Source organism: Octopus bimaculoides, chromosome 20, assembly GCF_001194135.2.
Source record: "Octopus bimaculoides isolate UCB-OBI-ISO-001 chromosome 20, ASM119413v2, whole genome shotgun sequence".
In the NCBI taxonomy this organism is placed as follows: domain Eukaryota; kingdom Metazoa; phylum Mollusca; class Cephalopoda; order Octopoda; family Octopodidae; genus Octopus; species Octopus bimaculoides.
The window spans coordinates 15,786,167-15,798,769 of NC_069000.1; the positions used below are offsets into that span (position 1 = coordinate 15,786,167).

The following is a 12,603-nucleotide window of genomic DNA, read 5'->3' on the forward strand; positions in this document are numbered from 1 at the left end:
AAATGACATACTTCTGTGCAGTTTCCATCAACTATATTTTGACCTTTCAGTATATAGTTCAGCAGCCGTTATGCATCAACCTCTTTTTCAACTATAAATGCCAAGCTATGTACATTGCTGGAAAATTGTATGCGTGAACAAATAAGCTAATGATAAACACACAACTTCTCTAGTTATATTTTAGAGATACATAAACTAAAATATACATTCAATGGTAGATTTAAAAGGGTAAAGTAGAAAACTCAAAAAAAAAAAAATCCCAAAAAACCTTTAAAACGTTGAAAGTCAACACTGTTAAGATTTAATTGCAGGACTTTAAGACTACACCTTGTCAGTCTAGCCAAATTCTTCAGCCTAATCAAGTTCTCCAGTCTAAGTTATTCAGTTTAACAAGAATCTCTAACCTAATTGAGCACTCCAAGCTGTCTAGTTTAAGTTCTAGCCTAACCATGTACACCAGCCTAAGTACTCCATTCTAAGTTCTACAGTTTAATCAAGCTGTTTAGTCTATGAGTTCTCTAGCCTAATCATCTGCACCAGCCTAAGTACTCCATTCTTACCAAATTCTCTACCCCAACCAGGCAGTTATAAATACAAGAAAATACATTACTTACGCCAATAAACAAATTATCTCTCATGGCAGCAGGTAAAGGCTGCTGTGACATTTTCCTTCTGTTATCACCAGGATTAGTTGCAACCCCTTCATTGTTAGTAGTAGTGGTGGTGGTGGTGGTGGTGGTAGCAGTAGTAGTAGCTTCACTTCTTTCTCCAGTTATTTTCTCATCAAAGCCTGCTTGTTGACCACTTTTCTCAGATGGCATCTCTATTCGATTTAGGTTATCTTCAAGGTCATAACTCTGTGGAATTGGAGAGGAATATGAGTGAGCATGTGCTTAGAACTTTTCCATTTCCTAAGTAGAAGTCTTCATTTTTTTTTTCCAACATTTACATCAGCACTACATTTTTCATTAGTTTGATCTCCAATCAAAATGTGATCTAGAAGTAAATATGAGACCCACAAAATTATAGTCTAATTAACAACAACCTAGCTGAAACAGTATGTCATGATGACACTGCTACAATTCTTATCAGATGTTGAGTGTTCAAGCAAATAATAAACCAGAAGAAAATTCCAAAGGAGTTACATTTTGTGGAGGAACGGTTAGATAAAGTAACTGATGCAGAGGCCTGGAGAAAGGGTAAAATATGAGTAATGAGAGTAGGAAAGAAGCATGAGTTGGATGATTCTGTGTGACAATGATACAAGATCGACTAGATCCAAGGTACTGAGGCTATTGTAGTAGTGTTAGAAGCAGCATGGTGGAAGTGATTGCACATCTTAGCAATGGGGTTGATATAATTAACTAGCTTCCTACCCCCAAAATGTCAGGCCTTGTACCTGTATTAGAAAAGCTCGTTAATTATTGTCACAACAAATATCATTTACCTGGACTGTAGTATTTTTGTATGATGTTATAATTTGACCTTTTGGATTAACTTTTGGAGCTCCAGCACCAGGTCTGCCCCAGGGGTCATATGGAGTTATTTGTTCAGCTGAAAAATATTTAAGAAAATAGAAAACAAAATATTTAATCCTTTATCATTCATATTACTCTGTCAACCATAATATTTATTCATTTACACTGTTTTGAATGAATCAAGCATTACCTTGTGGCTTTGAGATTTTGAAGATATGATTATTTATTTTTACAGTAACATTGTATGGTAGGTATGAGAGGCCAGATTTGGCTGGTTTGAACATATAATTGGTAGAGCAAATAAGCATTAGATTAGAATAATTTGAATGTTAAAGGGTTAGAGAAGAACACATTGGACAGTGTGGTACTGGGTTCCCTGAACTTAAGAAAAAAATGGGATAGTCATGGTAGGAATGCCATTGATTGTAGATCCGCTTCATCAAGACTGATTGAAGCTAACAACTACAACAACAAAAACTTCAATACTAGCAATGTAACAGAAGCTTGCAATAAGCACCAAAACACAACCAGTGGGTTTTGTGAAAATATCAATGAAAACGATGGAGTCTCTTTGTAGTTACTTGACTTGCTAGAAGTAGCAGTGAAATCTCTCTTGAATTTTACTTTACTGTCATAAAATAGTGAAGAGGAGTGGAGAGGAGTGGCTGTGTGGTAAGTAGCTTGCTTACCAGCCACATGGTTCCGGGTTCAGTCCCACTGCGTGGCATCTTGGGCAAGTGTCTTCTACTATAGCCTCGGGCCAACCAAAGCCTTGTGAGTGGATTTGGTAGACGGAAACTGAAAGAAGCCCGTCGTATATATGTATATATATATATATATATGTATGTGTGTATGTGTTTGTGTGTCTGTGTTTGTCCTCCCAACATCGCCTGACAACCAATGCTGGTGTGTTTATGTCCCCGTTACTTAGCGGTTCGGCAAAAGAGACCGATAGAATAAGTACTAGGCTTCCAAAGAATAAGTCCTGGGGTCGATTTGCTCGACTAAAGGCGGTGCTCCAGCATGACCACAGTCAAAAGACTGAAACAAGTAAAAGAGTAAAAGAGTAAAAAGGGAGACATTTTGGATAATGATAACGTGGGCCAGATACATGTTTTCGTGTCGTGACCGCCTCTCAACTGGACGGGGCCAGTTTAAATGCTAAAGGGTTCAATTCCCCCATTAGGACTAATATACAAATAACAATACAAATCATTTTTATGCCTGATGTGTTCAGTAAGGAATAACAAAAGTTACTGTTAGGTGCAGATACTTATTTATGTTAACCCGACAACTACTATATGCTTGCAAAGCCTAGTAGAAATAGCAGCCAATCAGATCACAGTCTACCCATTTAAGAAAAGGAGAAGGACACATTGGGTTATGCAGTCCCTGATAAATACCACGTCTGAAAACAAGATGGGATAGAACAGCTGCAATGCCAATTCTCTGATGAATCGGGATTAACTTAGGCTAAACAACAACCTAAATAATGAACTGAGTGTTAAAATATGTAATGAAAATAAAATAACGTTTGGGGGTATTTTTTATTGTTTTTTTCATAAGTGTATTTTCACCATTTCATGTTATACAACATGCGCCACTTATATCTCCTATTTGTCTATCAGTCAAGCAAACAAAAGCGAACAGAGTTCCCTTGATACATGATGCAGCAGCCATGTTGCTTACTTGGGCAAGGTATATAACTATACTTTCTTCAGTCTGCCTGATTGACAATGAGTTCCACTCCTATCACAGAGTTACACATTTAGCATTAGGAAATGTCTCCTGTTGCTACAGGAACAACAACAATAACAGCAGCAGCAGCAGCAGCAGCAGCAGCAGCAGCAGCAGCAGCAACAGCAACAACAACAACAACAACAACAACAACAACAACAACAACAACAACAACATACACACATACATACACAACAGGCTTCTTTCAGTTTCCGTCTACTAAATCCACTCACAAGGCTTTGGTATGCTATGTCTATAGTAAGTAGGAGACAATTTGCCCTAGGTGCCACACAATATAAAAAGAGCACTACCTTTCTCTTTTAACCATTGCTGCTTCTTTCTTTCTGCAAGTGTTAACAGAACAGGTTTCTCTGCACATTGTGTAGACTGTTGATCCTTATTTGGTTTTGCTAGAACTGGTTCACTTTTAACAAAGTTCTTTGGACTATAGTCTGGTCGGCTGAATTTCGCTTGCACTTCATGGTGAATATACATTTCTTTATTGGGGCTATAAAACAAAATTTACAGAGAATATACTGTTATTTAAGTGAAAACAATAAACTGATAATTAGCAACTAAGCACAGAGGGTTCTACATCTTGACCCTTTAGTATTCAGATTTCCCTGTCAAATATAACACTTGTTTATTCACTTGTTTATTTACATTCTTTTGTATTAGTCATGCATTACCTTATAGCTTTGAGATTTTTCTGTTCCAGTGGTTTTCAAACTGTGGTCCGTGAACAGCAAATACTTTTTATGGGCAATTTGATTTTATTTATGGTTTTTAATCGAAATCTTTTAATTGACAATAAACCTATTTGTTAAATACTGTTAAATAAACAAATGTAAAAATATATGTTATTTTAAGCAAATATTTATGTATAAATTTCATAAGCGTTTATAAGGTAAAGCCTGAAATATAAAGGGGTCCGCAAGTCAAAAAGATTGAAAACCCCTGTTCTGATCTGATTGTTTATTTCTAGAATAATTTAGCAGAGTAAGTGTGAGAGTTCAAATATGACCAGTTTGAAAATAAAACAGTGTGGAAGAAGGATGAGTAACCGGAAGGGAGAGGAAGTGATGTCATGTCAAGAGACCAGAAGGGAGAGGAAATAACATCATGTCACGAAGCAGTGGGTTCAAACAGCCTCTTCCTTATGGATGTGTTGCAAGCAGCTGATGTGTGTTGGGAGCAATCATAGGGTTGTAGTCCTTTATGGTCTGAGGTTGGGTAGAGCATATGCGTGGATACAACTGTGAGGTTTTGCTGGGTTCCCATAATCTGATGCTTGAAGGTACTGTTGCTGATTGCATCACAAGGTAAGAGCAACCTTTGTGCCTCAGGTAGAATATTTTAGCTGGATATAGCCAGTTTTAATGTTAAAGAATTAAAGGATTCTCCGAGACTGGTAGGTGACAACAACTATGTTCTGCTTCATGGTTTGGCTTTTGGACTCTTCACGCTTTCTTCTACACATCACTGCCCTATGTACCATCATCTCCAATAAAACCCACACCCACTCCTCCTTCATCTTTTACACTTAAGTATCATCCACATATGTCCTAGATGCCTCATGCCAAATCTACAGAGATATTGAAAGCATCCTGCAATGAACCAAACCAATCTTATCTCATTCATCACCACAAAAAAAAAAGAATAAATAATGGACTGCCCCAGTCCATTAACCCTTTTGAGACACATGGTGTTTTGGTATGTGCAGCCAAAAAGGCCAAAATTTTTTTTCTATTGAGATACAGCTGCTGAAAGATGATCTCTGATTAGCTATTACACTTCAAAACCAACCATTCACAACATTTGTTCCATCAAAGGCGGTGAGCTGGCAGAAACGTTAGTACACTGGGCGAAATGCTTAGCGATATTTTGTCTGCCGTTACATTCTGAGTTCAAATTCTGCCACGGTCGACTTTGCTTTTCATCACTTCGGGGTCAATTAAATAAGTACCAGTTACGCACTGGAGTCGATATAATCGACTTAATTCGTTTGTCTGTCCTTGTTTGTCCCCTCTGTGTGTAGCCCCTTGTGGGCATAAAGAAATAAGAAATGTTAGTACACCAGGCGAAATGCTCCCTTCTGAGATTACTTTAATTTTCAACAGAAACCGACAATTCTTTCCCTCCAGTCATGACAGTTGCAGGTGGAGGAGTAAGATATTTTGTGATTTGTTCAATCTTAATAAATACCTTTGCTTTTGTTGATCAGTTTTGCTTGGCTTCTTGGAGATTTCATCCGTACTACCTGGAAATACAAATACATATAATCCATAAACCACTAGATCAGATATCAAAGCAACTGATGGTTGAGAGACTGAATGTTCTAATTAAATATAATGATGTCAATGGCTTAATGTGTATCATTTGAATAACACACAATTGTTAAACTGTAAAGTCATGGATGATTAACTAATCTATCAGATTCAGTCAAAAGATCCTTGTATTTCAAGATTTAATAGCTCAAACAAATTACAGTTAAAAAGCATTTGTTCATCAAAATATATCCCATCATATTCTTATCTGTTACTCTTGTAGTGTTACGCTTAAACCATTTGGCTGGTTTAGAGCCAAAAAAACTCCCAGCACCTGTTTTCAGCCTCATCCACATTTTTGAACCTCCATCCATGCAGGAAATGAGCCATAACTCAGAAAAGGTGGCAATATAATGTTGCAAAGCCTAGACTGTAGACAGGGCAAGGCAGCTCTTCAAGCCCAGCAAATTGCTCAAGTTTGCACTTGGTCACATTGGCAGTGTGTGCTGGGACATTGTCATGCTGTAGGAATGCACATCTTTGACTGACCAATGCCAAGTAGTGGGCTTTCAAAGCATTATATACTTGCTGCAGTTGTTGAGCATAAAGGTTAGCATTCACAACATGGTCATAGAGCACAATCTTAAAGTGCAACAACCCAACGAAATTTCATCAAACACTCATCATGACCTTCTGTTCAAATCAACCTTGTTTGATAATAGCTTCTGAAGTCAGGCCAGGATGAAGCTACTGATTTTTTATTAGGATTATGAAAATAGTTCCATTTTTCATCCCCCCAAAACAGGCATCTCGAGGATTTGCCAACAGTCGTTTGCAAATATTCACATATTGTTGAACCTGGTCATTGGTCAGTTCATGAGGAGCTTCTCAACAGCATCTGTTCACAAGGATGAGCTTATGGAGGTGTTGATTGATGGTGCTTTATGAAGGACCAAGTTCTGCTGATGTGTGAATGTTTGTGCTTGGCTGTGGTTCAACAATTTCAACTTCCACAACAGAAGGTCTCCCAGTGCAAACAATTAATGCTTATATGTTATATAAGAAAATAAATAATAAACATCACACACCCACACACACACACACAGAGGCATGTGTGTGTGTGTGTGTGTGTGTGTGTGTGTGTATTCATATACAACAGACTTCCACACATTTTACATCTTCCAAATTCATTCGCAAGACACTGGTCATCCCAGGGCTATAGTTAGACACTTAGACACTTAGTCAAGGTGCTGTGCAGTGGAACTGAACCCAAAACTACATGGTTGCAAGTAAACTACTTAACCACACAGCCATGCCTATTCCACAAAAGAGTGGCTGTTTCCCAAGCAAGGTAATATTTTCCCCAAAGCTAGATACATATTTTCAGAGAAGGCTGGAAATGAACAATATCACTTGTATGATGATGGTGCTCATTTAGAGGGATCCTGGGCGGTGGAGACACACGACCAGCCATCGCCAAGGAGAAAAGACCACCATGGTAACCCTAGCATGGCTACTTTTTAATATCTGAAACCAGTTTCAAAAATATAAAAGAAAGACAATGGAGATGAAAATGCAGAAAATTCAAAAACTTACGGGGTAAATTTTGCGACTGGTTATTTTTGGGTACAACTGTAGAAGAAGGTATTTTCCCTACTGATTTCAATATTTCTTTCAACTGGGACTGACTCACAATAATAGATTCAGCATATGGATGTTCACTTTTCAAATTTCCATTACTACTCTTCTGAGAATGATTTTTCTTCCTGTTAAATTGATTTGATTTTATTAATATCTAAGCATATGACATGATTTGTTGTTACTATAAGATTCTGAATTATTAAGTGTCGTGTATTGAACTCTTAATGAATATATAACAAATGCGGTATTTTTCATTTAAATAATTAAAAACATCAGTTACATGGCATGTATAAGTTTTATGTGGAGTCTTCTTTTTTTTTTTTCTTATATATATTCTGATTAAGATAAATGGGCACACACAGTTGATCCCATTGCTACAGGATCATGGTTGATGTTGTTACACCTCATACATTCTGCTGTTGGTTGTGCTTCTGCTACAGTGAGATAGAAATTGGTAGTTTACGTCTATTTAATTTTTGTTCCTATACCTTGCTTATGAAATAAGCAAATTACAAAACTTGGCATTAAGCTCATCTTGAAAGATGAAATATTTTTTTCGATATTTACATCTTTATGTTATGATCATCAGTTACACCTGGTCGATAAGAATGTCTGGAAAAGATCTAAGCTAGAACTAAGATAGTTTTAATTTATTTCAACCAACAGCATATGTCTAAATACAACATGCATATTAAAATAGAAAACAGCAAACAACCTGATTGAATATGCAGTGGTGATATGAATAACAGAATTATGATGACATTACAATGGAAAAGGAGAGGAGTCATACAGACTCTTAGAGCCAGTTTCCCAGCTTCTGTAACATATCTATTCACCACCTTGAGGGGACGCCAGTCTGTTACAAGATTACTCATTTTTACCAGCTAAGTGGACTGGAGCAATGTGAAATGAAGTGTTTTGCTCAAGAACACGTGTCACCCAGTCCAGGAATTGAAACCACAATCATGAGTCCAACACCCTAATCACTTAGCCACATGCTGCGACTGTTATTGTTGTTGGCACTCCATCGCTTACGATGTCGAGGGTTCCAGTTGATCCGATCAACGGAACAGTCTGCTCGTGAAATTAACGTGCAAGTGGCTGAGCACTCCACAGACACGTGTACCCTTAACGTAGTTCTCGGGGATATTCAGCGTGACACAGTGTAACAAGGCTGACCCTTTGAATTACAGGCACAACAGAAACAGGAAGTAAGAGTGAGAGAAAGTTGGGGTGGAAGAGTACAGCAGGGTTCGCCACCATCCCCTGCCAGAGCCTCGTGGAGCTTTAGGTGTTTTCACTCAATAAACACTCACAACGCCTGGTCTGGGAATCGAAACCGCGGTCCTATGACCGCGAGTCCGCTGCCCTAACCACTGGGCCATTGCACCTCCACTCGTGCTGCGGCTAATCCAATGGAATAATACAGTATTAAAATAAGACACTAAAGTATGCAATAATTTTCTTAATGTCTTTTCCCTTGGTTTATATCTAAACCAAGGGAAACATTTGTCAATGATTTGACAGGAAGCAGAAATGAAAAAGTCACCCCTACTTCTGAACAGTTTTTTGGGTGTTCGCTTGATTGGCAAGTGATTGAAGCCTCTTCTTGTTATCTTTCATCGGTTGGTTAGCTACAACAGTCATTGCAGAATGTGAGTTTTGCTTGTGGTTTAGTGGCATAGAGTTAATCTGAAGAGAAAAGAGAAAGCAACCATTGAAATTAACTACCAGATACAGTATAAGTTTTTGATAGTTGACAGCCTCCTAGGAGTTGCTATGTATTATTAACCCTTTAGTGTTCAGATTATTCTATCAAACATAATGCTTATTGATTCACATTGATCTGAATTAATCATGAATTATCTCATATCTTCAAGATCTTGATAGTGTAATTACTTAATGTAGAATAACATTGTAGGGTAGGTATGAAAGCCTGGATCAGTTTGAACATAAAACAGATTAAATATTTTGGCCCGATATGGCCAGTTTAAATACTAAAGCTTAATAACAACTCCCACCTCTCTCTCTCTCTCAAGCCTGTAACCATTAGCACACATAAGCTAATGTCTTTTAAATGCCTAACCACTCTTCCAGTCACAAGTAAACTACTTTCTGCTTTTACATTTTTATATGCCTATATTTATGGCCTCCACAGGAATTTCAAATTAATTCCCCACAATTTTTTTTCTAGCTCAGGAAATAATATTTCCAAAACAAATATGCAAATGCAAGGCGGTAAAATATAAACGTAAAACTTAACAAATCTTACTGTCTTTCCAAAATAGTGCTTGATTTTCAATATAAATTCCTTGACTTCAACTGAGACACATCTATAAACTATAAAAATATAAGAAATGCCTTGTAAAAATCATTCATTAACATTTCATAAGTATAATACAATAAATGATGGACAGTAGGATGTAAATTGTATCAAATGGTTTCTGTCTATCAGTGTTGCCTTACTGGCACTTGTGCTGGTGGCACGTGAAAAGTGGTGGTGTGAGACAACACAGACACAAAGACACACACACATACACAAACAAACAAAAATCAAAAGTAAGTAACTCTGCTGCTATCTATGTTTCTATAGTCTTTTTCAATGGTTATTGATTTATTGTGATTCTATTTTTACCAGTTCATACAAAAATTCAAAATTAGATTTCAGTTCAAGTAGAACTGACAGATCTAAACATGAAAGAAAGGAACAGAGAATGAGGGAGAGAGGAGTGGAGAGGGAGAAAGAGAGAGATAGGAGTGGAGTGTGGGAGACAGAGACAGAGAGAGAGAGGGAGAAGGTGTAGATTCTGAATGTGCTATAATCTCCATGTAGTTCATGTTTTCAACAATGTCAATGTACACAATACATTGTCAGCACAACATACCACATTGATCTGATGTAACTATCATCAAGTTTGTTGTATTATGTCTGTCGCATCCTACTCCTTCAGTACTCATTGCCAGCCATTGATTAAAACCTAACAACTAATCCTAATGACAAATGTCAATCAACAGTTATAAATAAAAATTCAACATTATAAGAATAGATGAGGGATTAAGAAATTTGCTTTGCAACCATAAGCTTTCCAAGTCTGATCCTACTGTGTGGCACTATAATAGAAATAATGGCAGAGTCCTAAACATTAACTTACAGCCTAGGAATTGAACCCCAAATCACTGTGTTCAGATGGGTAAATAATGATAACCAACAAACAGAATTCTGTCAAGAATTGATGACATCAGCAAACAACAACTCAGTCAAATCTCTGGTTGACACATCAAGAGCTTGTTTTCTTTTCTTATCAGCAGATAGTTGACCAGTGAAAACAATAGAACAGATGCTTAGCTCATTAGATCTCAGTTGTGAATGAATGACATATGAGATTGTCATTAATGACTTTGTCTTTGGTGCCTTTTCTTTGACTGACCATGGCTATACATAGATGGTGTACCTGCTAACTAGTTAGTTGTCATGACACAGTTTAAGACAACTTATTGCAAGAACTTGAACTAATCACAGTTATTGTCGTTACTGACACATACACATCTCTCATGGACACACACACACTAGCTTGCTTGGCATAAATATTCTTTTGTGTCATTTGTTGCAACATTGTTTTCTTTCCTTTTATTGACAGGTGTGCCTGTGTGGTAAGAAGTTTGCTTCCCAACCACATGGTTTCGTGGTTCAGTCCCACTGCATGGGACCTTGAGCAAGTGTCTTCTACTATAGCCATGGGTTGATGAAAGCCTTGTGAGTGGATCTGGTAGACAGAAACTAAAAGAAGACTGATGTGTGTGTGTGTGTGTGTGTGTGCATGTGTATGTGTCTTTGTGTCTGTGTTGTCCCACACCACCACTTGACAACCACTGTTGGTGTGTTTACATCCCTGTAACTTAACAGTTGAGCAAAAGAAACCAATAGAATAAGTACTAGGTTTAAAAAAATAAATACTGGTGTCAGTTCGTGTGACTAAAATTTTTCAAGGCTGTGCCCCAGTATGGTCGCAGTCTAATCGAAACAAATAAAAGACAAAAGAGATTAAATGTGAATGAATATTTTGTATCAGGAAATTCATCCAGACTTTTGTTCTTCTGTCAGCCAACGAAAATATACCTTCATTACAGAACCATGAGCAAGTATTTTTACCACAGCTTCAGATTGGCCCAAACATTGTAAATGAATTTAATTTCAAGGAAACTGTGTAGAGGGCCATCAAATGAACTGTACTTGCAATTCAAAGTCCAGCCTTGTCATGCATGTATGACAGGGTAGTCATGTTCTGGAATATTCAGCCATTTTGCCCACTAACTCAATGTGTTATCAGATAAATTCATATTTTCTGTGGAAATTTTCCAGAAGTATCTTAGTCTTTATTCTTCTCCCGGATGATTTTGTATTTAGGATTCAGTTAAGTTTATGAAGTTATGGGGATTTAATCAAAGCAACATTAGTTCTCAAATGTTGGTGGGAGGCAAACACAACACAAACACACACACGCGTGTACACGTGTGTGTGTGTGTGTGTGTGTATATATATATAAACACACATATAAATATATACACATGTGTATAAATATATGTTTAATTTACAAGGAAAGATCCAGAGAAATGGTTACCAGGGTAGCCAAATGTAACACAAGTGCCTAAGAAATTAGTAACCACACTTACATGGGTGATAATTCTGAGGAGAAGTGAGACGTGTTTTGGAGAACATAAGAGAAATGGAAAATGGAGACAAATGCACAAGATATTATTTAAATCATTTATATCACCATATCACCAACATATGTTTCAATTGATGCATTAAAATTAATCCGGGAGGAAAAATAATGTGAAATACTGTATCAATCTCATCAGGGAGGAGATTATAAACAACAATGTCCATTGATAAGCCATTTTTACAGATGTAAGATATTATAATATATAATATATGAAAAACAAAAGGTGAATAGAGAACGCTAGTAATTTTAAAATACTGTTTAGAAATTTTGACATCATGGACACTTAATACTATGAAATTCAGATAATATACATATACACACTTGCTTCAGAACACATAGAAAACAAGGAAATTGCTGTCAGAAAATATGCTTTACAACCAACACAATAGCCCCAGTCTGTAACATACGCGTGAGTTTACTGCTACTCCACATTGTAGTCAACAAATCTTCATTTTCAATTTGTCTACGATTTCTCTACCAATCACCAACACAAATTCCACGCAAACTAAGAACTTCAATGACGAACTGTTTATTTTTACAGGACAAGCATTTTATAGAATAAGGATTAAACAACATCAACATGACTTAAGTAATTTCTCTTTGATTCTGACTTAGAGCGAATGAAAGGGAAAACTCATTGGGAGGCTTTTTCCCTTTCTATATTTTAAAGAGGTTTCAGGCTAGTAGTGTTTGGGGTCTGAAGATACGTTGTAAGGGTAAACCCCTGAATTCAAACAAGAAAAACGACAAAAAAAA

At 36.9% G+C, this 12,603-nt stretch overlaps 1 protein-coding gene across 2 annotated transcripts in view; it reads right to left on the bottom strand.

Annotated features, from left to right (window-relative positions):
- Positions 1 to 12,603, bottom strand: part of LOC106881276 (probable WRKY transcription factor protein 1) — a 54,448-nt gene that overhangs the window by 34,611 nt on the left and 7,234 nt on the right. For both annotated transcript variants that reach the window (XM_014931604.2, XM_014931603.2), the window contains exons 2-8: positions 9,396 to 9,463; positions 8,679 to 8,815; positions 7,079 to 7,248; positions 5,421 to 5,475; positions 3,527 to 3,723; positions 1,448 to 1,554; positions 615 to 857 (exon numbers count right to left, since the gene is read on the bottom strand). In XM_014931604.2, the coding sequence (XP_014787090.1) occupies positions 615 to 857; positions 1,448 to 1,554; positions 3,527 to 3,723; positions 5,421 to 5,475; positions 7,079 to 7,248; positions 8,679 to 8,806 (900 nt within the window). In that variant the 5' untranslated portion in view covers positions 8,807 to 8,815; positions 9,396 to 9,463. The remainder of the gene's footprint in view (positions 1 to 614; positions 858 to 1,447; positions 1,555 to 3,526; positions 3,724 to 5,420; positions 5,476 to 7,078; positions 7,249 to 8,678; positions 8,816 to 9,395; positions 9,464 to 12,603) is intronic.